General features: G+C 44.6%; 1 protein-coding gene across 2 annotated transcripts in view; it reads left to right on the top strand.

The window, feature by feature from the left end:
- The window catches only part of DIAPH1 (diaphanous related formin 1), an 81,549-nt gene that overhangs the window by 42,758 nt on the left and 12,588 nt on the right, over positions 1–26,203 (top strand). Inside the window, exons 18-25 of one of the 2 annotated variants that reach the window (XM_082234243.1) lie at positions 12,606–12,701; positions 12,832–12,926; positions 13,371–13,472; positions 14,835–15,074; positions 15,233–15,362; positions 18,759–18,900; positions 20,605–20,767; positions 21,496–21,631. In XM_082234243.1, coding sequence (XP_082090369.1) covers positions 12,606–12,701; positions 12,832–12,926; positions 13,371–13,472; positions 14,835–15,074; positions 15,233–15,362; positions 18,759–18,900; positions 20,605–20,767; positions 21,496–21,631 — 1,104 coding nt within the window. Of the gene's footprint in view, positions 1–12,605; positions 12,702–12,831; positions 12,927–13,370; positions 13,473–14,834; positions 15,075–15,232; positions 15,363–18,758; positions 19,183–20,604; positions 20,768–21,495; positions 21,632–26,203 lie in introns of those variants that run through there. The other variant, XM_082234242.1, reaches the window with a different exon arrangement.

Below are 26,203 nucleotides of genomic sequence, written 5' to 3'. Positions count from 1 at the left end.
TCTCTCGTTTTTTATTATTCCAGACTGATTCCAGAATTCTCAGTTGTGGAATAGGAATCAGACAGTTAGAGTGCCAAGTGCCATTTAATAGAGGGATGCAGAGGGTTCGAAACATGGGGTGTAAAACAGGAAAGGGTCAGTGCAGACAAGAGAAGACCCTGTAGCAGTTGCCTGGTAGTTCTGACCATGCCCAACCAGGCATTGCTTCGGACTGATGATATCTTAACATTCCTTAATATTTTTGACAGCCGCAAGAGCTTTAGTTGCTGAATATGAAACCTCATAGGCTCTGGGAGTCATTGACTTGCTGCCTAGTCCCATGGTATTCAGTGCTTTCATTCATTTGGCCTCGGTTCCTACGGAGGAGGTTAATTAGTTCATTCTTCATTATTCCGCTAGCAGGACAGGGAGAAGAGGTCTGGCCTAAGCATCTAACTGACATGCTATTGCCCAGTGTGGAAGGTGATTTTCTAAGTTTTAAAGCTTTTTGTTAAGTCAGCTTCCTTTCTGTTGAGGGAACCAAGAATGCAAGTGCTTAGCCTACATATGAGGAGGCAGTTTGAAGAACTTGTCACTTGACAGACTGGAGCTATTCTCTTGTTGATCAGTTGAGTTTTTTGTTGTCTCTCTGGTTGGATAGGGTTTTCTCTCTTTTATTTGAATGTTCCTCTCAGGTCCTGATGACCAAAGCTAATAAACCACACCATCAGACCTGTTGTCCTTTCTCAGCAGAATTAGCCTAGTTATAAGTAAGCTATTCCATACACACCCTTACAGTTAACCTGATGCTGCTAGCCTGCACGTTAGTTAGGTTCTAATTTTATAAACTCTGGGGTTCCTGTGGTAATTGTCAGAAGGCAGCTCCCAGTCTTGCATGAAGGAAATGTCACTTGCAGAGTGGAGAGCTCTTTCTCCACCTTCCTATGACTTCTCTCCCCAGCCCACGGCAAGCAGTTTGTGCTGAGTGCACACAATTCTCAGTTGCTGTAGTCAGGACAGAATATCTTGTTGATAAAAGTGATGTGGGATGTGCTGTCTTTACTTTGCTGTACCTGCCTGTGAGAATAATAGCTCTCTTCTTCCCCCGTTTTTTTCTTTTTTGGGTGGGTGTGTAATTGACATCGATATCCAACTAGTTGCTCATATCTTCTTTGTTGCTCTTATAACATTAAAGCTTCAAAATACATAACCATTATCTGTTTAATATCTGAGCGGTCAATTGACCAAATATCTTTTTTGTCTGGTGAGATACCTGATCTTACCTGGATCACCTGTGGAAATGAAACTGGGAGTGGAAAAGATAACTGACTGAATTGGCTTCTGTCTGACAAAGGAGACAGTGGCCACTGGTTAGCTTCACTTGAAGGATTAATATTTCACCCTTGATCAAAGTTGTGGTAGATAAATGTTGTTGAAGCCACAAATAGCACCTCTGCATTTTTAAAAAAGGTAATTTTTTATTTATGAGAATGAATATAAAAGGGCACTAAAGCTATCGACACAGATGTCTTGTGGGATCTTGTCCTCATGAGAGCTCCATTTCCCCTCTGAGCCTTCGATTTTTCATTGAGTTGGCTGTCTGCAAGCAGAGCAGTGGTGTCTGAAAGGCACGGACTGTACTTGGGCCCCAGACTAGCCCATGCATAAGTCATGCATTCTCCAGGAGCAATAAGTTCATTTCAACATTTTAGGGAGGGCCCTGGGGCTGTGGTTTTAGAGTTAGGCAAGTGACTCTTCTACACTTTTCTCTTCTTTTCTCTCACTCTCATTTTTTTTGTAACTTGGCCTTTGTCATGTATTAGGTCAGCCTGATGTCTTACGACAACTGAGTGCATTGGAGTCATACTTTAAAGGAATCCTTCCAGGATTTTCAAAGAGTGCTAACAGCTGACTTGTGCCTAGTGAGACTTGTGCTGTATTTCCAAATCATCAACGTAATTTGTAACCAAGGAGACAGCAGGATGTGTGCAGACCCTCATTTTGGCAGATTTTAAGCCTTGACACTGCTTTCAAACAATATCTGAACTGCCATCTTTGCCAGTTCCTTTTGATCATCATATTCGCTTCACAGCTCCTGTCAACAGGCTTATTTTCTTCAAGCACTGATTAATTGTCCCTGAGCAAAGCATGCTTCCAAAGCAAGGTCAGTTGCTGCCTATCTCTTCTTTTTTTCAGCTCTGCTTTTCTCCATTTCTGGGTTCTGTCAAAGGAAGTAAGTCTTGGGCAATCTGTGTAGCTGTCCAAGGACTCTGTGTTGGATGTCCTTGGGATGATTGCTCCAGTGTTTGAGGAGGAAAAAGCAAACAGGTGCACTCCCACTGGTTTCTTCCTGGTTTCTTTGGTAGAAAATCCTAGCCCCTCCTATTAGGATCCATGTTTGGCTCCTTTTCCCATGATGGCATTACCTTCTCTAGGTCAGCTAGTCATGCTGGAAGCCGGAAGAGCATGTTGAGCAAACATTTTGGTTCGAGATGTAATTCTTTGGTATAGAAGATTCATGCAACCACCTGACACACACACATGTGAGTAGTCCTCTAAGAACGATCGCCTCAATCTCTTCCCGTGTCTCTAGGTACGGAATAGTCATAGGAACCAAGAAACATTTTCTCCAGAGGAGACAGGTGTGACTTCTGCCCAACCAAAGTTCCAGGCATGTTTCTTGGTTTAAAAAGAAGCACAATAACATGAAGTACAACATACGAAGCTACACCTGTTCAGCTTAGCTTGCCGGATTTTCACTGTCCTTCTAAAGATTGTGTGTTTCACTGTTTATCTCTGAAAGAGTCTCACTTAAAGTATTGCCTGCCTGGTAAGGTCCATTCCTTTGAGCTGTTTCTCTCTTGCTCTGTGTTCCAGCCCTCTGGGTCTTCAGTGAATGCCCCCCATGTTCAGGAAATGAAATCCTTTCTGGGTAGAATATATTTGTGAATGCTAGTTAAGCTCTGTTAGCATTGCTCTGTTACAGAGGCAATGAATTGATCTGAAGGGTTTCATTTGTGGTTCTTTAACAGTCTCATTGTGGAGTTTTTTCAATTGTATTTTGTCTCCAAGGAGTGTACAGATATATTGTCCATGCCTTCCACACCTTGATGTAAAACTGACACCAGAGGCAGGTTCTTGAGGCAGAAGGGTGTCACCAGGTGTCCCACTTTCTTTCCCAAAAGTGATACGTTTATCTGGGAAGAATTATTATAGCAGAAGAGTACGTGTGCCCTCTAGTGGACAAGATGAAACATTACAATGGAAGTAATGTGAGACTAAACTACAGAAGCCAGGAATCTGGCTTTTGGATCCTTAATATGATCTGCAAAGTTTGTTCTGGTTCTCACCATGTTTGTGAGATAGAGACTCCAGTCTCATTTTACAAAGAGCACCTGTGATTCAGTAATTAGCCCAAGGCAAAACTTGCATTCAGATGTTGCAGGCGCAAATCTGCTTCTCCCCGTTCCACCTGTTTTTCTGGATCTCTCCTATCTTTCACGGTGCTACACCCAAAGCTCCATTCCTTGCTCTTTCATAGCTTTCTTCATCATCTGAAGCTTCCCTCTTTTCCCCTCGTTTCTAGTCTGACTTTCCCATGCTTAGTTTTACAATTCATGGTGGACCACTTTAACATGAGTTGAAGCTTCAAAAGGCATGCGTTCCTCTCTTTTCCCACTTCCCCATTCCTCTTCCCACAGTTAAACTCTTACTCAAACAAATCCAAGCTTCACTGAACTGCAAATGTCCTAAATTTCCTAAAGATAGGGAATGAGTTTGTTAGATCACAACACAGTAGCAGAGGAAAGCAGAGGCCGGGTTGAAGGGATCATGAACCGACTTGAACAGAACGAATAGAGTAAAATGTTCATTCCGGGTCACATTATAATTAAACAGTTGGGAGGGACCTCAAAGGTCACCTGCGTTCGGAATTGGCTGAAATAGTTTCTTAGATCTATATTGCAAGCTCCCTGCTCAAGGGAGTCATGCCCCAAAGGCCCAGATCTTCCCATTCTTACATAGCCCTCAAGAGTCTATCCTCTTGGTGGCTGATCCTGGAGTTCAGAACTCAGCCAGGTTCACTGTTGCCCTAAGCCTTGCTTTAGCTCCCATTCTAGGTCTGGCAGGGGACTGAAGGCTCCGACAGGTGTCTCTTGCTGCAGGAAGGATCTTTCTGTGGTGCTAGAGCTTCCTGAAGACTTCGTTTCAGGGGAGGATATAATTACACATAGCAGGACACACTAGCTTTTTGTTCTCAACAGTTTTGAACTTTTGAGTCTTGCCCCTTTTATGTTGAGCAACCATCTTTCCTGTAGGTGAGCATGCTGAGATCTGTTAATGGAGCCTGCTGCAGTGCAGGAGGGTCTGTAGAGTACGGTGTTCACCGTATTAGAAGGATTTGCTCAAAATTGCACACTTACTAAAAACTTACTAAGTAAATAGAGCCCCGTCATTCATTTCTATGATGAGTAAGAATCTCTCAACTGTGTGCTTTGAATGCCACCTAGTGGAAGTAGGGAGAAGGACATGAATGAGCTCAAAACATTGTAACACCTGTGTTTCATACAGAGAATGAAGCAAAAGAAAAGGCTGATTTGAAAATTCATTTTACATGAATAGTTGTGTATTCAGCATCAAATGTTAATGAGCAAAAACAGACAGAGTAGCTAGCATAAAGAACCCGTTTCCAAATATATTCTTTATCGGTGTCTGTGCATATTGCAATCTTATGATCACCAGGATAGATTTTTTTCAGTGTGGCTTGTATGATCAGCCTTTTTGTGCATGTTTTGCTTTTCTTTTGCTTTAGCTTGCACATGCACGCCTTGTTTTTTGGGCATCGTACAGAGGATAGGCAATAATGGTGTAACGTCCTTCACATCTCTGTTGGTGTACCAGGTCAAGTTGTTTCACATAGCTAAACAGCTTAACAGGCCTTTAGCTAATCCAAAGTTTCATTGTCTACATTTTTAAGTAGCAGGATTGTGCACACTTCATTTGCGGGGACGACTAGAATAGTAATGCTCCAGGCCAGATACTTTGCAGTATCTGCATAGTGTTGGGAGCTTTTGCAATAAAACATGTGACAGGTACAGGTACGCAGTGAGAAATATTTTACGTGAGCCATTCACACATTGCTTCTTTCTTCTTTAGTTTTAGATTAGGGTCTTTCAAGCACACCTAAAAATTCCAACTATGAATGGGGCAGGCATGTGCATGTGAATTGTACAGGCTCACTTGGCCCCATGATTGGCTGTGATTTCCTGTTGAGCGTATAGGCAGTGGAACATCCCTCAGGTGCAGCTATAGGCAGAACTCCGCTGTGACATTTCACTGGGGTGATAAATGTGTTAAGGACCTAGTGTTAGCATGGCAGAACAGAAGGGGAACCAGCCTGTTTGGGCCCCTAAAATAGTGAAATTACCAGTGGGAATGGCCACATGACCCCTCAGTCTGCCATATCTCCTTCAAAATTCCCACAGGTTGAGATTCTGGTGAAGTATGCTTTCCTTCGTGGCGGGGTGAACATTGCTGTGTTTCCAAACTTCAATAAATGCATGACTATCCCATTAAGTGTGTTGCAGGGGCAGGGTTGGGGCGGGCGGGAAGAGCTTTTCTATTTGGTACATTTCCCGTGTGAGGATAGGCCAGTATCTATAAGACTGGATGCCTCTTGAAGTGTCAGAAGAGAAGAGAGGGTCTGTTTTCTTCCAGGCACGGTTTATGTCCCCTGGATGGCACGGCTGTTCCTGCGACGTCATAAGGGAAGCAGCATCACCTTGCTTTGAGCGCTGCTGTCCCGTGGCTTCGCCCCATTCCAGTCATTTATGCGGGAATGACTGTGAATAGTTTGGTGTCACCTGCAACCTCACTGCACGCATGTTGTCAAAAGTGGGGTGGGAGGGGAAGTGGTCCCCCTGTAAATAAATGTGAATTAGTCGCAAGAGAATGAAAGATACAGTTTTAGAGAGAGGAAATTTCCGCAGAGGGGCACGTATGTACTTGAATAGATGTGCAGTCACAGGGGTACAAACTGCTGGCTCAACTACCATGACTTTCTGCATTCATTCTTGCATAGAAACGTGTCAGCAGCAATATTTGAAGATAACTCGAAACCCTGATTATACTAGCAATCTGAGAGTGCTACAGATGTACGACTTTGTCCTGGAAACAAATGGTCATCAGCAGGGCTTTTCTCAGCTGGAAGTTGCTGGAACTTAGTTCTAGCACCTCTCAGGAGGGTGCCATTGCCATTGCAGTGGTACCTCGGGTTACAAACACTTTGGGTTACAAACTCCGCTAACCCAGAAGTAGTACCTCGAGTTGAGAACTTTGCCCCAGGATGAGAATGGAAATTGCGCAGCCCCGGCAGCGGGAGGCCCCATTAGCTAAAGTGGTACCTCAGGTTAAAAGCAGACCTCCAGAACGAATTAAGCTCATAACCCGAGGTACCACTGTATAAGAGAACAAGGGAGGTGTTCATGGTGAGTTCTGGCACCTCTTTTTGTTGGAAAAATAGCACTGGACATCAGTCTGGGATAAGTGGCTTGTTCTCCGGGTTTGTATGTGTATTCTATTCTATTTTTAAAGAAACCTTGGGGTGACTATAGCAAACCCTTGCTGTGGGTTGTTTATTTGCTTCATATTTCTTATGCTCCCACCATATTGTTGGGGTATTTCTTAAGTGAAGAATCTTTATGTTCCTTTTTCTAGTGGAGGAAAAAAGGGAGAATGCTTGCTTGCAGTGCTTCTTTCATCCGCCAGATGTGCGCAGTTGAGCCACTTTGGCTCCGTTTCCTGGCAGTGATGTCAGAGCCATTGGATTGGAGGATGCAGTCGGCTGACATTGTGTCACCAGGGCGGTGGCTCCCCTCCTCCCCCCCCTCTTCCCCCTCCCCTCCCTCCCCCCTCCCCTCCAGCTGGCCTCGTTTCTCAGAAACAAAGGGAGGAAAAGCCTGGGTGTTTCTTTCCCACAGACAAAGGCTTTTCTCTTGCTGCCAGAGCCTATGGCCCCCTCCATCTGCTGCTTTCCTTTCATGCCACCTATTCCCCAGTGGGGAAACTTTAGCAGCAGCTCAGATCACATTTTAGGGGTTCTTTTGTTTTTTGGTTTTAATGTGGCAGAGGAATTTGCCAGTCCCTTCAGGGCGGGAGGCTAGAGAGAACCTGAGATGGTGATTATTATAATCTGGGGAAAGCCTTCCATCTGCTTCTGAACTATCACATCCTGCTTTAACCCTTCCCTGCCCCTTTGTTTTATGCTGTGGAGATGCTGCAGATGAATATTCTGGAGCTCTCTTTGGGAAGGGGGGGGCAGCAAATAACTGTAGGGCTCTTGCAAGCTTTTTTCGGCCTCAGCTGTTTCCCTTTTTAAGTACCTCTGTGGCTATTTGCCTTATTCTGCTTACTTGCCCTTGAAATTAATTCTTTGTGCATTTTTGTGAAATGAATGCCCCTTATTTTGCAGCACTGCTGGGTCACTCCAATTCCCTTCACTCTGCTGCCCTTCCTGATGTTGCCATAGACTTCTTTTTAGCCCTGAACTCTCCACAAGGGTGCGCCTCTGTGCCTCACCCATGCCCTGCAGCCCTGGCAACTGCTTTAGGCTTAGGGACCCACCCGAATGTGTAAAATGTGCTTTCCCAGCACTCCTCTGCTGAGTCACCCAGGTTGAGCTTGGGAAAAGTTTGCTTTAAGCTGTTCCTGCAAGTCGGGGCATTCACCCACAGTCATCTGAAGTCATCTTACATTGCTAAAGTTATGAGGCTGACCATTGTTCTGATTTCCTAGCCTCAGGACAAAGTATAGGCCTGTTTTTCAGATCTTCCTCTGAGTCATCACACACACCCTGCTTTACAGATTGCCAGCTCTTTTATGTTCTATACTAAGCAACTCAGGAGGAGACTGGCATCATTTATCATTTTGCAATCTGCCATGTGTGTTACATTCATAAGAGCTGACTACAATACTCAATACTTCTTAACATAGAAGAGTCAATTCAATGTATGCATATACATGCTTATGTATATACAGATACCTTGCGAGTTGAGAGCCACACTAGTTCAACTTTCTTTGGTAAAATCCCAGCAGGCAGTAGAAGACCATCTGCCAAAAACTGCTCAGTGGTTCACTGGTGGATTGTGGTCTACCTTCTGTATACTCCTGTTTTTTCCATAAGCCGCACAACACGCATGTTTGAATCTCCTGAAAGGATGATTGCTGGAGAACCACATGCGTGCCACCTTGGGTTCTCAGGGGCTGCTTCCATCCTACATACTTTTCAAACATCTCAAGGGAGTGAAAGCAGTTGCTAAGGGTCATGTAAACCTGGTGTCCTGATTTGGACAAAAGTTGAGTTACTATGCCTTTTAGTCAGTTTAAACAGAGGTGGCTAGGTAATCTTTCCAGCTGCAAATGAATGGAATTGTGAGGAAAGTGAATATTTCCACACAAAGCTTCACCTCCCCCTTTTCTACTTTTTTGTGGTTTCAAACTACTTTGCTTAACTGAGGTTCTCTTCAAGAGTTTGGGTGTGTTTGTGAAAAGCAAGTGGGTATTGGCATAATTTTCCAAATATTGGCGTGCAGCATGAGGATACCCAGGGAGCCCACTTTTGAGGGTAAATTCATCACCATCATTTATTTTTGTAAGCTCTCTATTAGAATGTAAGTTTTCTAAATTTGGTGAACATTCCCGTTTGTGGTCAGTAATTGGGACGTGCCATAGCGGCTCCAGGGTGAAGCGCATACCTTGCACACAGGAAGTCCCAGGTGCAGAAAGCATTGCAAAGCTGGAAAGGGAATGCAAAGGCTGTACTACCAACTTAGCCCATTTTGCAGCTGTAGAATCACGTCCCCCCCCCTTCCCAATTCTTTGTTGTTGTGAGCAAGAAAGTAAAAAAGTTTGGCTGTGAACGTTTTAAAGGAGAGAGAAGGTACAAGATGAATGTGGATCTGTTGCTGTGTGTGTAGTTTTCTGTCATGCAAGTGTCAAATTCCTGTTTAGATGCAATTGCAAAAAGAGATTTCTGATTACTGTTAGAATCTCTTTATAAGGAAGAGATTATTTCACCTTTTTTGTATTATAATTTGTTATACCATGGCTTTCTATGTTTTCTAACAGATCTGTCCTAAACTCCCTTTGAAGTGCAGTCTAATCCTACTGCTTCTTTACTAACAGGGATCAAGTGCTAGACTCTTCAAGCACCAGATGGTGCTGTTGCCCTATTTTACTATTCCCTGTCTTCCTTTGCCGCATTCAGCCATTTTAGAGAGGATGTTTGCCTTCCCTCTAGACTCCATTTTGTGTTTATGGCGCAGAGAAATAAGACTCAGGAAGGGAGGAGTCTGCAGGGAGGGGGAGGCAGGCTGAGTCAAAGGCTGCGGCTTTTTGATGTCTCTGCTTTCTATCCCCTCTGCCTCTCACAGGCATGCGCAGACACAGGCCAGGCCCAAGCAAACACCACCACCCCCTGCTTCTTCAGGAAAGCTTGCCTTGTGTCTGTGCATAGCACCAGTTCCAAGCTCTGCATATAGGAGCGCTGAACCCATTTTCTGTCTGTGGTACTAAATTCTAGCAGTCTGGGTAGCTTGCTTGCCTTCCTTTTCACTCACTTAACTGCAGTATGATGCCACAACACACCACAGGGAAAGATATGCTTACATATCTGGCACAGTCTGCAGCATCATTCAGTTAAACCAGAAAGGAATGCTTTGCCCAGAACTGCAGTGAGAATTTTTTCCAAAACAGCAACTGAGGAAAAAGCAGAAGTCATGGACAAATATAATTGTTATCTTAGTCTATTTTATTTTCCTGAGTCAAGTGGTTTGAAAAGGGAAATCCCCCCCCCAAAAAATAGGCTCAAATGCTATACTACCTGCTGTGTGTGCCTATCTTATTTCTCAGTGCTGCACCTGAAAGCCAGAAGGGTTGAATGCTTGTGAGCTGCAGTGGCCAGAGGTCTAGAGAGCTTTGACTCTTACACTCTGTGAATGAACTTGTCTTGGGGAGATTACCGTGATGTGAATCCACAGAGTTCTCTTTATGAAAAATTAGTTGGTCATTTGGGTTCTCTTTGCCACTATTCAAGGATTTTTATTTTAAATTCATTTTGAGATGCAAAGTGTATCTGCTTCTTTCAAATTTCTTCTCTTCTTCTCCTTGTTTTGTAGCTCAGGACCCCCTTCTCTGCCTGTCTCCATATTCAGTGATCATACCTGCTGGAACCAAGATGTTTCCACAGGGTCCATTGCTCCCACCCCCCATCCTGCTTGCCTTCACTAATTTGAGGTCATCTTTGCTCATTTCTCATTGAGCTGATAAATATGTGGCTGGTCGGTACAACTTCAGAATGTAGGTAGAGGCTCACATGAGTGAATGTTATTCCACATAGAAAAATATTTCCTGCACATAGAAAATTAGCCTTCCCAGCTTTGCCTTCTCCCTGGCTTCTAATTTTCTGCATGCAAGGAGTATTTTTGTAGGTGAGACATTCCATCTTTAGGAGACACTGGTCCTAAAAGATTTACATTGGCTCCCAGTATGTTTCCAAGCACAATTCAAAGTGTTGGTGCTGATCCTTAAAGCCCTAAATGGCTCAGTCCTGTATACCTGAAGGAGCGTCTCCACCCCCATCGTTCTGCCCGGACACTGAGGTCCAGCTCTGAGGGCCTTCTGGTGGTTCCCTCCCTGCGAGAAGAGAAGTTACAGGGAACCAGGCAGAGGGCCTTATCAGTTGTCACGCCCACCCTATGGAACACCCTCCCATCAGATGTCAAGGAATACACAACTTTCTGATTTTTAGAAAACATCTGAAGGCAGCACTGTATTAGGAAGTTTTTAATGACCGATGTTCTACTGTGTTTGATGTTTTGATTTGCTGGATGCCACCCAGTCAGATAGATGGCATACTACTACTACTACTACTACTACTACTACTAATAAATATAATATTCTGTAACTACTGCTTCATTCAGAAAATATGCAGCTGGGATATAGGTTTACCACCTCAGTGAATACTTGCTTCTTGTACTTCTGATTATATTTATGATTTAACAGCCTACACAAATAGGCATATAATTTCTTCCCCAGCCATCTCCACATCATAGTTAAAAGCAGAATTCCTCTTTCTATTCATGTCATCTCCCACTTCTCACCAGTACTTGCATGTGAGGCCTTTTCTCATCTGGAGAGCCCCTCAACCCGCGTAGATATGCTAAAGGCAGCCATTCTCTCTTTCTGTCTCGGAACCCTTAATTTAATTTGTGCACTGATGCAGATGCACAGAAAACTAGGTCAGTGACTCCAAAACCTTACCCATAATACTCCTAACCTATGGAGTATGTATCAGACAGGGAGGATAAAATGTTAAAGGAAGCTATATTAAGGCATTGCCTCTAATGAATGGTGTCCATTCGTCCCTTACCCACCCCAAATCTTCCCGTCTCCCCGTGGAATCCTGCCAAGGAGTTTGATTCAGTGTGCCACTTACTTGCTGTGGCGTTGGCCCTGTGGCAGTGGAGCCCCTCCTGCAAATGTATTGCAGGAAAGCTTCTTAAAAAGCAGAGATTCCTTTTGCCTTCAGATTTGGGCACTGGTGGGCTACCCTGGTGACTTAACAATAAACGTGAGAGCTCTGTGGCAATGCAACAGTGTCTCTGATACCCTGTTTATATAGAAGCACAGAACATGAATGCTTTGAAGGAACGTTGGCTGCACCCCTCAGTCTGTAGGAAGGGAGAAGGAAAGAGACTCTGGCATGGTGTTAGATATTGCTAGTGTCTGGAAGGAATCCTTGAGAGCAAATCTGCATTTTATTTTCTTAATTTATGATAAGATACTTCATCCACCTTTCACTGTATAGTCCCAGGGCAAGTTAAAACATTACAGTCATGCAATTAAAAGCAAGTAGAACAGTTTATACAATTATATAAACTAGCAAAAAAATCTGAACAAAAGAAGCATAGTGTAGGTTAGGTCAAAGAAAACAGGAGCGGTGGGTCCCAAAGGATTTGTCAAAGGATAAAGAGGCCTTTATTCAGAAGCTGAATAATGATCTTGCTAGACCCACTGTGTGACACACCAGTGACATGTTTCAGTGACATGTTTCAGATACACCTGCAAGCAAACGCCAGTCTGAAAGAGCTCCTATTGCTCAATCACTCCCATTACAGTTGCTACCAGTTGTGTGGCATTTGAGGCAGAAGAGAGAGAAAGATTAAGTGTCTTTCCCTACTGTCTTCTATTAGCTACTTCTGACAAAATCAATTAATGGCAGAAAGGTGGTGGGGGAATCAGGGCCGACCTGAGACGTTCAGCTGCTTGAAGCAAAACAGAAAATGGTGCCTGCCTGCTGAAGCCCACCTCCTGTCCTGGGGGCTGGGGGGGGAGGAGTCCAGAGAGGAGCAGTGCAGGATACTCCTTGGGACCTGGGTCTGCCCTCCCAAGCCCCCCCCCCAGTCTGCCACCTGAGGTAACTGCCTCACCATGCCTCATGGGTGGGCGGGGGGGGGGGGAGGAGAGAGAAATGCTTAATTTTTTTAGCTGTGAAGAAATTGCATGCTCCCCAGCTTAAAGTGAGGCGGCTTCTCAATTGCTAAGACCCTGCATTCCTCTTTGGCCCACAGCAAAAGCGAAGGAGGAGCAGGGAGAGGAGAAGGTCCAACAAAAGAAGAAGACCAGGGAGCTGAGAGTAATGGATCCGAAGATTGCACAGAATCTTTGTGAGTAGTATGATTTAGCCAAAGTGTTTGTGGTACTAAGGGAAATTGCAGAGTGTGCTTGAAAGGCTTAGGGTGTATTAGTCAGTGGAAGTCTGACTGGAGGTTTTGTGCTTCTCTTTGACTGTGGCAGCCATATTTCTGGGCTCCTTCCGCATGCCTTACGAGGGAATCAAGGATGCCATCCTGGAGGTGAATGAAACTGTGTTGACTGAGTCCCTGGTGCAGGTGAGCAAAGACTGGAGCATTTGAGACACCCCCCCCCTTTCAACTTGTGACCACCATATGTCAGTCATTAAAGCCTGCTTTTGCTATCCATGACTGGAGTCCTAGCAGTTGATAGCCACATCGTATGCATTCAGGTTTGAGGATCACAATTTGTTTCAGGCCCTGGTATAATAGAGAATGGAGACCATGCTACAATGTGAGCCCTTTCTGTTTTAATGCTTGCCATGCAAATTCTGTCCAAAAGGCTGTTGAGGAAATATTTGCCATAATGTTCTTCCTTTCGTGAGTGGGGAGGTACCCACAGCCTGGAATAACTCACTCTATTCTGCCCCTTTGAAGAAGATTCCTTAGCCGTGACATGAAGTGCCAGTTGTCTCCTAGGTCCACTGTGGTCATTTTGCCTAGGAGTCCCAGTGCGAGCAATTTCCTTCTCTTCTCTCTCAGAACCTGATTAAGCTTATACCAGAACCAGACAAGTTGAAGATGATAGCAGAAATGAAAGAAGACTATGATGAACTAGCTGAGCCCGAGCAGTTTACAGTTGTGGTAAGTGAGCTGCTTTTGCCTCTAGAAAAGAGCAGAGGGAAAGCATATTTTTCTGAGAAGAAGCTGCTGAACATGACATGTTCAGCATAACATGTACATGACATGGTTTTCTTCATTTTCTTTCTCCAAACTTCATGTGTCCCATCCACTTTCCAGAGATTTCTCTGTTACTTCCATGCTGTACACTGTTGTATGTGAGGACTGACAAAGTCCTCTGTGTTCCCTGTTATCTGGACTTCTAGGAAATGGAAAAAAATATCAGAGAGCAGTGGAGGATATGTATCTGGTATTGGCTCCCTCCCTCCCTCCACCCATCCACCCACCCACCCACCAAAACCGTGGCTACTGCATAGGGGTCATTACTATTTTTTATCCTTGCCCTCCAGGCATCTGATGCCCTAAACTGGGAGAAAAGTAAGATTTGGTAGTCAGGCAGACACATTTGCCAGGAAGCACCATTTCCTTGTCCTTGTTGGAGTGTCCTACTGAAAGCCACAGCTAGATAGCACCTGGCTCAGCAAAGAAGTAGTGTTGCTTTTGGCTTTGAAAGAGAATGTGAAGGTTAGATGCATCAGTGCGATGCCAGGGCAAGGACAGGAGTCCTAGCAACAAGTGAGCCATTTCTGTTATGAGCCTGTGTGTTCCAAGGAAGACATAATCAAGGACAAGCCAGAAAGGTTTAGATAGTACAAGAAGTTCCTCTGAGGAAACACTGACTTTGACATTTTAGTCTCTAGGACTGAGTACTGCAAAGGTCATAGATACAAGAAGCAACAGAGCTAGAGCTGATATTTCTCTGAGAAAACCAGACCTTGCTAAAGTCAAACTGTTTCTTAGTTATGCTTCCACAATGTTCATCCCGTATTCAGAATAAAACTTGTAGTTCCATTTATTTCAGTCTTATTGAGCAGTTGCTGCCATACATCCTACACTGTATCCTCAGAGTTAGATGCTATAGACTTCTGAAGGGGAAAGGTTCTTTTTCTGTTTTCAACATGCACTTTTTCTACAAAGTAACGCCTTAACTTTTTCCTCTCTTTGTTTTTATTTGTAATAATGGCAGGGAAAACCAGAATGTTTAGTCGCATGGGTTTTGCAAGCTCCTTTAAAGCCAATTAATATTCTTTGAGAATCACAGTGTATGTGCTGCATTGATAGTTTTTTTTTTATATTAAGCTGGTGTCGAAGTGTTCAGCACCATACAAATTCCACAAAATGGATCCTGAAGAAACCACAATTGCTGATAAATATCCTTTCTCTTCTTTCCCCTCTTCTACAGACCACCTTGGTTCCTTGTCATCCTTGTCTTCCTTTTCCTCCATCTGTGCATGACAGTGTTATTCTGTCCCCTTTCCTTCCCAGATTAGTACAGTTCCCAGTCTGAGGCCCCGTCTCAATTCCATCCTCTTCAAGCTACAGTTTAATGAGCAGGTGGAAAACATCAAACCACAGATAGTTTCTGTGACAGCTGCCTGTGAAGAGGTCCGCAAGAGTGAGAGCTTCTCCAACCTGCTCTCCATCATCCTCCTGGTGGGCAACTTCATGAATTCTGGCTCCTCAAATGCTGATGCCTTTGGTTTCAACATCAGCTTCCTCTGCAAGGTGAGCTTCTACAGGCAGAACCTCTGCAGACAGAGCTGTTCAGGTCATCCTGACTCTACAAGCCGCTGACATATTTTGGGGCTGGGGGAGAAGCAACTGATGAATGGCATTCATCCTATTTAACAGAGCTCACAGTAGCCTGCTTTCTCCACTATTAGCTCCGAGACACAAAGTCAGCTGACCAGAAGATGACTTTGCTGCACTTCTTGGCTGAAACGTGTGAGATGCGCTATCCTGAAGTGCTGAAGTTTCCTGATGAACTCATCCACGTAGAGAAGGCTTGTCAAGGTATTTGGGGGCCGGTGTTTGTGCATGCGTTCTCTGGCTGCAACTTACCATCTCAGGCTTTTTAATATGAAAAAGGGACTCGGATAGGCAGAGCATTCTGCTAAAGGCTCCTAAAGGTTTGCCCTTTTCAAACATCTTTGCTTGTTCTTCACTTTGACTCCCAACAACTGTTCAGGGCTGCAGTTTTTTCTTTTATTATCCAGGGCTGCTGCTTCTCCTTCACAATAGCACCCCAGCCTGAGATCCCGTTGTGAACCTTATTTAATTGTTATTTTTTTACATTTCTGTCCCAGTTTCTTCCATCACGGACCCCAAGGTGACATACACTATGTCCCCAGGCAGTCACCCATCAGGGCTCTGACCAGACCCAGACTTGCTTAGCTTCAGCAAGGTTGATTGCCTCGTGGGCCTTGGGTCCATACCCAGGGACTGTGGTGATATTGCTGTGCCCAATAACCAGTCACATTGGGCAATGTTCCTGCAAGTAATTGAAACCACTTCAGGGTGAAAGAGATGCTTCTTGTATCAAATTGCCCACAGTAAGGTGGTGAGTTTGGGCAGCTGCCTACCAACCAGGCAGTGCAGGTGTTTCCTTGCCCATAATTCTACCACTTGTGCCATGCTACTGGTAAGATGAACAGACATTTCACTCTTATTGAGCCTTATTCCACCACCAAACATCAGGAGAATTATAGCCTGCAGGTAAGGCATCAGGGTTTTTGGTGTGTGTGTGTGGGGGGGGGGGGAGTCCGTTTTGGCTCAGCCTTGGTGTATTCCATTTTGGGAGGCAAAAGGTGGTCTTAAGATGTGGGTGGTACATAAGCCGTAGATACGTCCTATTCTGACAGTGGTCAGCTAGATGAATTTGGGAAGCTCACAAAACGAGGCATAATAAAGGCTACAGCCCTCTTCTCTTCATCCGCAGCATCCAGCCACTGGCAGAGTGCAGCTGAGGACTGTGTTTACAGTATAAATCCGGGTCATATCAGACATTTTGACTGTCTGTATGAACCAAGCAACCCAGGTTCTTTATTTATGACTTTCACTTGTGTTAGGGGAAAAGAAGGACATTCTGAGCACGATGGCAGGAGAATTGTCCTCACAATCACTCTGCTGTCCATCTGTCCTGTCTCCCCTCTCTCTTGCCTTGGCTGTATGGGTTGCTGCTGTGGATTGAGAGTCAGTGCCTAGCACGGAAGGAAGGAGAGGGAAACAGAGCACTGGCCATGGATGTTCATTTTGTTCAGTGATCAGGAGCTCCCAGCTGCCTTCCGGGCTCATTTCCCTATTTATAAACACACATTTATCCTGCAGCTAGCTGCCATCAGCTGCCACGCTTTCCTTTGGCACCCTAGTAAATGAAGCGCTAACGTTCAGCCCAGATAAAACAGGCTCATAAGGCTGCCCTCATTAGCCCACCTACCTAGGTGTAAATTCAGCAGGACTTACTTTTTTGAGTGGACATGGTTAGGATTGTGCTGTTAAGTCGCTACACTTGATCTTAGCCAAAAGGCCGAGAAGCGATGGCTGAGCATGAAAATTAGTATTAAATTTCTATTTCACTCTTCCAAAGGAGAAAACAATGAAGTAGTAAAAATAAATAAATCAGGAAGTCCCTGGTTCAAATCTTGCCTGTGTGATAAACCCATTAGGTGACCTTTGGCAGCCACTTTCTCTTTTCTCTCCATCCCTGCCCCTCCTCTGGTGTGGGGATGATGAAGGATCATGCAAGGTGGCCGTTAGCAATGCAGCAAGACAATGATTTGTGATGGGGTTTGAACACTTAACAGCCCTCCTGTCACAAAACATCATGTGTACAAATACTAGGTAACAGTGCTGGTCACTGATAAAATCTTATGAATCTTAGGGGTGTTTACAGATGTACATAATTTAGCTTTATGAGCATGAGCGGCAGCAAGCCTCGGGCTAGTGCACAGCTACTCTTTTTCCAGTGCAGCTATGAGGAGGAATTTGGAAGCTTTCTTTTCCATTTTAGATTAATCACGGTTTGCTATGTTATCTGAGTCTCAACAAATGGTGGTTAATCTTAGTTGGGTTTAGTTAAAAGAAGAAACGCCAAGCCATAGTTTATGGAGCTGTCTTGTTTGAACTAACTGGATTAACTTTTAGGGTTTGGGGTGACACACAAAACTGAAGTTAAGTGAAAGTGTGATTTAGTGTTATGCCAAAACACCTTCCCTGTGTTTAGGGGACACAAAAACTGCTAGAAGAACCTTTTGATGCAGAAGCTGATTTGTAGCAGAAGTAATAATTAAGGTGTACCTCCTCCTCCCTTAGGCCAGTGCTGTTTTTCTGCTTCCTCCGGAAGCTTAATGAAACATGGAGGTGGGGAGAAGAGAAAGGGGTCCCTCAGAAATCAAGAGCTGGCACCACGAAACTTGCAGAATAATTCAGCCAGGTTGGGAGTGGTGAGAATGAACAGCAAGGACCAGTGGCTTGACTTGATGATTATTATTTATTTAAATGTAAGCTAAGCTTACATGGGGTCACGAAGAGTCAGACATGACTAATTGGCTAAACAACAACAACAAGCTAAGCTTTAATAATAAAGAAAACTGTAACAAAATAGCATAACGAGAGAAACAAAATACAGCAACATGAGGCAAGTCTGAGGCAAGGAACAAGAAGAGACAGTTGGCTCTTCTTAACTGACATTCTTAACTGTCCTTCTTAACTGACACTGAAGGGAGGGGCTGATTCTGGAGCAAAGCACACAAGCCCCCTACTATTATGGCAGCACCCTCATGGGTGCCGCATTTCATGCCCCCCACCTCTGCCAGAGAAGCGGTGCCAGTATAGGTGCCCATTTCCTGCAAGATCTTGACTTGATATTATGCAAGCGTCCCCATGTTCCACTGTTGGGAATAGGATGTTAGAGTCGGTGGGTCTTTGGTCTGGTCCTGGAGGACTGCTGTGATTATTTCCCACTTAGAACATTTTGCTCTCTTGACTGTTTCTTGCTTATCTCAGAGCTGATTGGTGGACACATTTCCTTTAAGAGGGCATTTTTATATGCTAAACGGATCCCTTGAGAATAATGGATAATGTCGCTTCCCCCATGTACTGTTACAGAAATTATCCCTCTGTGTGATTCCTTGTTGATTCTGTTCACCACATCACCCTGTGTGCTTTTAAATGGTTGGGGTTTCTTTTGTTTTAACAGTTCTTACTTTTTTCTATCCCAGTCTGGTGAGTTGGGGAAACCACTATCAAGGAGAAGTCCCTAATAGCTAGCCCTGCCTTCTGGTCTGATGGGTGGGAATATCCTGAAGTTAAAATTAAAATGCCCTCCTACCTCCCTCGAGAAATTACAGTGAGCAAATTCCTTGTTTTCTGATTCCTCTACTCCTGCTTTGTCTTCCCTCCACCCCAAAGTTCCTGCAGCCGATTTAGGGAAAAGCCTGGACCTCATGAAGAAACAGATTTCAGACTTGCGGCGCGATGTTGACAAATGCCCCAGCGCTACAGAAGAGAAGGATAAATTTAAAGAGAAAATGACGATATCCTTCAGAACGTTGTGAACTGGGAATCCCTGAGAACAGCATGTAGAATAAGGAACTATGTGTGCTACTGGGGAACAACGCTTTTGGGTTCTTTCCTCATTTGAGGGGGGCACTAATAAGATACAACCAAGGGGAGCTTCCAGGAAGGCTCTCTTCTCCAAAGTCACAGACAATGACTGCACAGTTGTGATCACATGGCTGTACAGTGGTACCTCAGGTTACAGACGCTTCAGGTTACAGACTCCACTAACCCAGAAATAGTACCTCGGGTTAAGAACTTTGCTTCAGGATAAGAACAGAAATCGCGCGGCGGCAGCGGGAGGCCCCATTAGCTAAAGTGGTGCTTCAGGTTAAGTTTCAGGTTAAGAACGGACCTCCAGAATGAATTAAGTTCTTAGCCCGAGGTACCACTGTAGTTGTTGTTTATTAAATTAATAGCTTCCCCAATCCCCAGTTTAAAAGACCATAGATAGTTTAATAAGCCCAAGGCCTGGGAGAAGAGGAATGTTTTTACCTACAGATATGCAATGAAGGCTCCAGGCCAGCCTCCCTGGGGAGAGCATCTCACAAGCAGGGACCCTCCATGGAAAAGCCCGTTCTTGTGGCCTCTCATGGAGGGGGCACACGAAGAAGGGCCTCAGATTATGATTGCAGGGTCCAGGTCAGTTCATATGGGGAGAGGTTTTGGTGGTTGGGGAGGCATTCTGTACCTAAGGGACCTCTTCGTTTACCACAGGGTTAGTGCATGCAATGACAAGGTCTGGTCCCAGATTTATTTATGGCTCAAATTGGAGCAAGCTCAAACTTACTTAATACTTTTCCATGTGTGTCCAGCTCATTTTGTTGGCAGTAGGACCAGATTTATGCTACCTAACAAGATACAGTGGTACCTCGAGTTAAGTATTTAATTCGTTCCGGAGGTCCGTTCTTTACCTGAAACTGTTCTTAACCTGAAGCACTACTTTAGCTAATGGGGCCTCCTGCTGCTGCCGCGCCGCCGGAGCACGATTTCTGTTCTCATCCTGAAGCAAAGTTCTTAACCTGATGTACTATTTCTGGGTTAGCAGAGTCTGTAACCTGAAGCGTATGTAACCTGAAGTGTATGTAACCCGAGGTACCACTGTACTATCCTTTGGAGTCTCCAGCTATGAGTATGGGAGGGTTCTACAATACATGGGTGGGTGCTGTCAGGACTGGTGGAACTAACTGCTTATACAGTGGTGCCTCGCAAGACGAAATTAATTCGTTCCGCAAGTTTTGCTGTCTAGCGAATTTTTCGTCTTGCGAAGCACGGTTTTAACGGTTTAACAAAGTCGCAAGACGTTTTCGTCTTGCGAAGCAAGCCCATAGGGAAATTCGTCTTGCGAGGCAAATCGCAAACGGAAAAACCTTTCGTCTAGCGAGTTTTTTGTCTTGCGAGGCATTCGTCTTGCGAGGTACCACTGTAATAGAGAATTCTTAGTGAGCAGATGATAGGCAATCCTGCGCCACAAAGCAATGCTAGTCATTGGATGCTTGTAGAACTCTGAATTGCAGGTGGGTTTTGGGGGGGGGCGTGGAGAGAGAAGTTAGTTGGTTTGAAACAGAAATACAGGCAGATGACATGGAATGGGGAGAGCAGCTGAGAACACCGAGGGTCACCTGCAGATAGAGCTCTTTTGTTAAACTTCGATTGTACCTCCACTCAGCAACTGTGATCTTTGACTCAAGTCTTACAGCTTTGTTAAGGAGGCTGAGGAGCAATATGAGAAGCTGCGGATGATGCACTCAAATATGGAAAACCTCTATATGGAATTAGGACAGTATTTCCTGTTTGACACCAGTAAAATATCTTCTGAGGAGTTCTTCACTGATTTGCACAACTTCAGAATCATGTTTTTGGTGAGCATCCCCTCTGGCCTGCTAAGCTGCATACAACCCTCTGCTCATGCAAACTGCTTTGCTTGTGTCTGGCTTGTGAAAGCCCACCCAGCGCCGTGCCTCCAGCAGCACATGAAACAGTGCCTGGTGGGAGACAGCCCCCTCTCATTGCATTAGATTTTCATTTTGCCCTTATTAGGCCTTTTGCAGAGATTTTGGTGGAGGTGTTTTTGAAATGTGTTTGTACACTAGAATTGCTACTCTTGAGGCTTCAGCTCCTCACCTAAAGGGGTGTGTGTGTGTGTCAGTGCCTATTCAGATAATAAATGTTGTTTAATGTGTTCGCATTGCAGTTATACAGCCAAATCTGCTGAGAGATAAAGCATGCCAAAGGTTTTTCTTTTTGCATATTTTTTTTAAAGAGTTCTAGTCAGACCAGAAGTCTAGTGTGGGTTTTGGTGCAGTAACATGCATGTGTCTGTTTTCATCTGAGATGTTGGAAGGCATATGGCTGCATTGTGTCCAGTAACTAGCATTTACTTCCTATGAACTTGGAGGTTTCATTTAACTAACATAGCTAAAGCTGTTAGTAGACCCAAGTTACACAAACCTGTTGAATTCTTCTCCCGCATTGTCCTAATTCTTTTCTTGAGCTATCTTTTATGCCATTGAGAAGGAAACATCAGGTGGACATCCTTGCCAAACTCCCCCGTAGTCCATCTTACCAGCCAACTGTGTCTGGTTTTCAGCAAGCCGTAAAGGAGAATCAGAAGCGGCGGGAGACGGAAGAGAAGATGCGTAAAGCTAAGCTTGCCAAAGAGAAGGCTGAGAAGGAACGGCAGGAGAAACAGCAGAAGAGAGAGCAACTGATAGATATGAATGCAGGTAATGTAAAGCAGCTTGGTGGTAAGAATAGGGAAGAGGGGACCGAATGCAAAACAGAGGGACTTGGCACTGAAGTCTTGAGTGAATACAGTAACAGATCCTGGCCTACTGATACTGATTTCCTAACAGTGCCAGTGGATTTATTCTATAGTTGTCTCAGTGGATGGAAAGCTATTTTGAAGGGGGCAGAGTCATTGCAGGAAGGAGGGTCAGTGCCTCCTCTCCCTTAAGGACCCCATAAAAGTTCTTTTGGATCAGACCCAGAGTCCAGCGTCTTGCTTGCAACTGTGGCCTTCCAGTCTCCTTGAAGAGATAAGGAGGCAAGAACCCTCCACACACTGTTTGCCCCCTAGGGGTACTGCCACTGAACATGGAGATTCTATTTAGCCATTATGGCTGTGTGCAGGGGAAAAGGAAGCCAAACTTAAGCCCCTTTAACTGACAGGCACATCCCTAGTTATATACCAATTTGCACCTCGATCATAGAAGTTTTCAGTAGCAGCAGCTCTTAGGTTTGTGTCTTGAAATCTGAAGAGGCTCTTCATACTTGGCACAGGCCTACCCTGGACGCACTTTGGAAGTGAAATGAGATTAAGTAATATTCACGGAGTCGCATTTTGATAGCCTCAGCGTGTCTTCAGCTGGGTGTAAATGGGGTGGGAAACTGTGATGGACCACAGTTTTCTGGTCCATTTCCATCATATCTACATGAAGCAAAATGACTCTACATTTATGATTCTCTATGTACAAGTTTAATGCAATTTTCGATATAAAAGTGCTTTCTGTGCAGGAATTTTCTGGTTTAGTGGGCTTTGTTCATCAGCATGGTATGCTTAAATGATTTCTTTTGGTGCTTTCTTCCTCTTCCTCTTCCTCTTCCTTTCAGAGCTCAGTTTGATTTTGCTCCTTTCCTTTTCATGGTTTTCCATGGCATTTAAATCCCTTCCAGTACTTTGCCTCACTTGTCTTCTTTCAGAGATGAGTAAAAACTTTGTTTTGCCAAGCCTTGAGAGCTAAGCTCTTTGCTTACTGCCAGGGCTTTGAATTTGTTCTTGTGTATGTTTCAGCTTGCATGATGGTCTATGCTCAGTTTTTCCTCAGCAAACAGCTTTGAGAACACTGTAAATAAATAAATGGGGCTAGATAACAGCAGTACCACTTTAGCCCAGGATTATTTAAGACAGTAGTTCATTATAAACAAGAAAGAGTCTTGTAGCACCTTAAAGAACAACAAATTCATTATGGCTTAAGTTTTTATAGATTAGGGCCCATGTCATCAGATGCATGAAGTGCTATACAGACTGTCTGCATTTTATTGCTCTTTGACTCCACAGAACACCATTATTTCTCTCTACACCAAAGTGTGTGTGTGTATATACACTTGCCAACTGAGGAAAACATTTTATATGTCTGATGAACTCTAACCTATGACAGCTTCCACCAGGGATAGCCAATGTGGTGCCCTCCATATGGTGATGGGCTCTGTCAGCCCCTACCAGCATGGTTAGGGGTCAGAGATGATGGAAGTTGTGGTCTAACAACATCTGGAGGATGTTACCATTAATGATGATCTTGGCCCATTGGTCAGAGTATATAGCCTCAATTCTGGAGATCACGGGTCTTCCACCCCTGTCTTTCTCCACAATGAAGTTGTTAATCTTTAAGATGCTACAAGCCTCTTGTTGTTTTTGTTGCGGTAAACTAACACAGCTACTCCCCTGAAAGTGTAGGGTATTGTAATGGACCCTGGAACTATGGACTGAGCCCACTTTGCTTGACTTGCATGTCTTGCAATTGAACAGCAATTGTGTGACTTTATAGTACTAATTTACCCCTTTTTAATGCAGCAGTCACATATCTAAATAGATAGCATTTGTTAATTAGAATCCTATCTAGATCTTAGTTTCTAATTGCCTAGGTGCTTAGAAGGCTTTAATGAAGGCCCTGCGTCAGTTTACAGTTCTGATTCATGCCTCCAATATTAGCGAAGTTTTCCAAATGCTGGTTCTGATTGCCAAGCCAAGTGACCGTCTGCTAATCTGTGTCTTTCCAGAAGGCTTCCTTACATACAGACACAATCCTCTCTTAGCTACCAAAAACATTCCTTTGTTAGAACATATGGACTCAATTACTACCCCTGTCTGCTTATTTCCTGTCTCCCGCAATTTCCTGCCAGTTACCCCTGCCTTTGAGCAACTCGAAGTTGTGCTGAGTGACATGGCTTATGGTTCTCCTCACATTCCTTTCCCCTTCCCCCACAATTTTGTCTTGGATTACTGTGGTGAAACAGTGCTGTGAGTAATATATAAGCAGAGAAAACAGCCCTGGCCTAGTGAAAGAAGGATGTGGGGGAGATGGAGGGCCCCCATAGTTCTCCCTGAACCACCCCCAATTTGCCGGAATTATTTTGTAAGTTCAATGGTGCCAGCTCTTGATTTCTGTAGATAAGGGACCCCTTTCTCTTCTCCCCCTCTCCACATATTTCACTAAGCTTCAGGAACAAGCAGAGAAACAGCAGTAAGAATTAAGGGGTACCTCCATCTCCCTTAGGCTAGTGCTGTTTTCCTGCTTCTTCCTCAAGATTAATGAAACACAGAGGTAGGGAGAAGAGAAAGGGGTCCCTTATCTACAGAAATCAAGAGCTGGCACCATTGAACTTACAAAATAATTCAGTCAGGTTGGGAGTGGTTCAGTGAGAATGAACTGCATGGACCAGTGGCTTGACTTGATTATTATTATTTATTTAAATGTAAACTAAGGGACGCAGGTGGCGCTGTGGATAAAAGCCTTAGCGCCTAGGACTTGCCGATTGAAAGGTCCTCGCGGCAGGGTGTGCTCCCGTTGCTTGGTCCCAGCGCCTGCCAACCAAGCAGTTTGAAAGCACCTCCGGGTGCAAGTAGATAAATAGGGACCGCTTACTGGCGGGAAGGTAAACGGCGTTTCCGTGTGCTGCGCTGGCTTGCCAGGTGCGGCTTTGTCACACTGACCACGTGACCTGGAAGTGTCTCCGGACAGCGCTGGCCCCCGGCCTCTTAAGTGAGATGGGCACACAACCCTAGAGTCTGTCAAGACTGGCCCGTACGGGCAGGGGTGCCTTTACCTTTACCTAAACTAAGCTTTAATAATATTTGGGATGCGGTTGGCACTGTGGTCTAAACCACTGAGCCTAGGACTTACCGATCGGAAGGTCGGTGGTTCAAATCCCCGCGACGGGGTGAGCTCCCGTTGCTCGGTCCCTGCTCCTGCCAACCTGGCAGTTCAAAAGCACGTCAAAGTGTAAGTAAACCAATAGGTACCGCTCCGGCAGGAAGGTAAACGGCATTTCCGTGCGCTGGTCTGGTTTCGCCAGAAGCGGTTTAGTCATGCTGGCCACATGACCTGTAAAAACTGCGGACAAATGTAGGCTCCCTCAGCCAGTAAAGCGAGATGAGCGCCACAACCCCAGAGTTGTTCGCAACTGAACTTAACTATCAGGGGTCCTTTTTAAGCTTTAATAATAAAGAAAACTGTAGTAAAATAACATAACGAGAGAAGCAAAATACAGCAACATGAGGCAAGTCTGAGGCAAGGAACAAGAAGAGACAGTTGCTCCTTCTTAACTGACATTCTTAACTGTCCTTCTTAGCTGACACTGAAGGGAGGGGCTGATTCTGGAGCAAAGCACACAAGCCCCCTACTTTTATGGCAGCACCCTCATGGGTGCCGCATTTCATGCCCCCCACCTCTGCCAGAGAAGCGGTGCCAGTATAGGTGCCCATTTCCTGCAAGATCTTGACTTGATATTATGCAGGCGTCCCCATGTTCCACAGTTGGGAATAGGATGTTAGAGTCGGGGCGTCATTGGTCTGGTCCTGGAAGACTGCTGTGATTATTTCCCACTTGGAACGTTTTGCTCTCTTGACTGTTTCTTGCTTATCTCAGAGCTGACTGGTGGACACATTTCCTTTAAGAGGGCATTTTTATATGCATGCCTTTTAGCTGTAAAGGAAATAAACAACTATCTGACTTTTAGAAGACATCTGAAGGCAACCCTGTTTAGATAAGTTTTTAATGTTTGATTTTTTTTATCGTGTTTTTAATATTCTGTTGTGAGCCACCTCAGAGTTGCTGGGGAAACCCAGCCATATGGGTGGGGTATAAATAATAAATTATTATTATTATAGCTTAGCAGGTTGAATATACAGATATAGGTCAGGTGTAGCAGGTTATTTTTGCCAGCAGGTGGCGCTGTGGATAATGGATTCAGACCCACTGAAAGTACCCAACAGATGTTCTAGTGTGATTTTATAGGTTTATGTTTAGCCAGGAGCTGTTGCTACGGAAACCAAGATTTGCAGGGCGGCCTGTGAATTAGTGGTTAACGCTTTCAGCACCAGGCTCACTGTGGATGGGAGCCGGGGATGACAACAGTGGAATTAAATGAATTAGAAACATTTGTGCTGCGGCAGATAATGTAATCTTTGGGCTCTCCTTTTCTCAGCAGACATATTTGCAGGGCCTTTGTTTCCCGGCAAGGATGTTAGAGGGACCAGCTCCAAATCTGGCTTCATGAGTTTTCATTCACAAAACGTT

Source organism: Podarcis vaucheri (genome assembly GCF_965113315.1).
Source record: "Podarcis vaucheri genome assembly, chromosome: 8".
NCBI lineage: Eukaryota > Metazoa > Chordata > Lepidosauria > Squamata > Lacertidae > Podarcis > Podarcis vaucheri.
The sequence above is the reverse complement of the archived record's forward strand: the minus strand, read 5'-3'. Positions and strand labels throughout refer to the sequence as shown.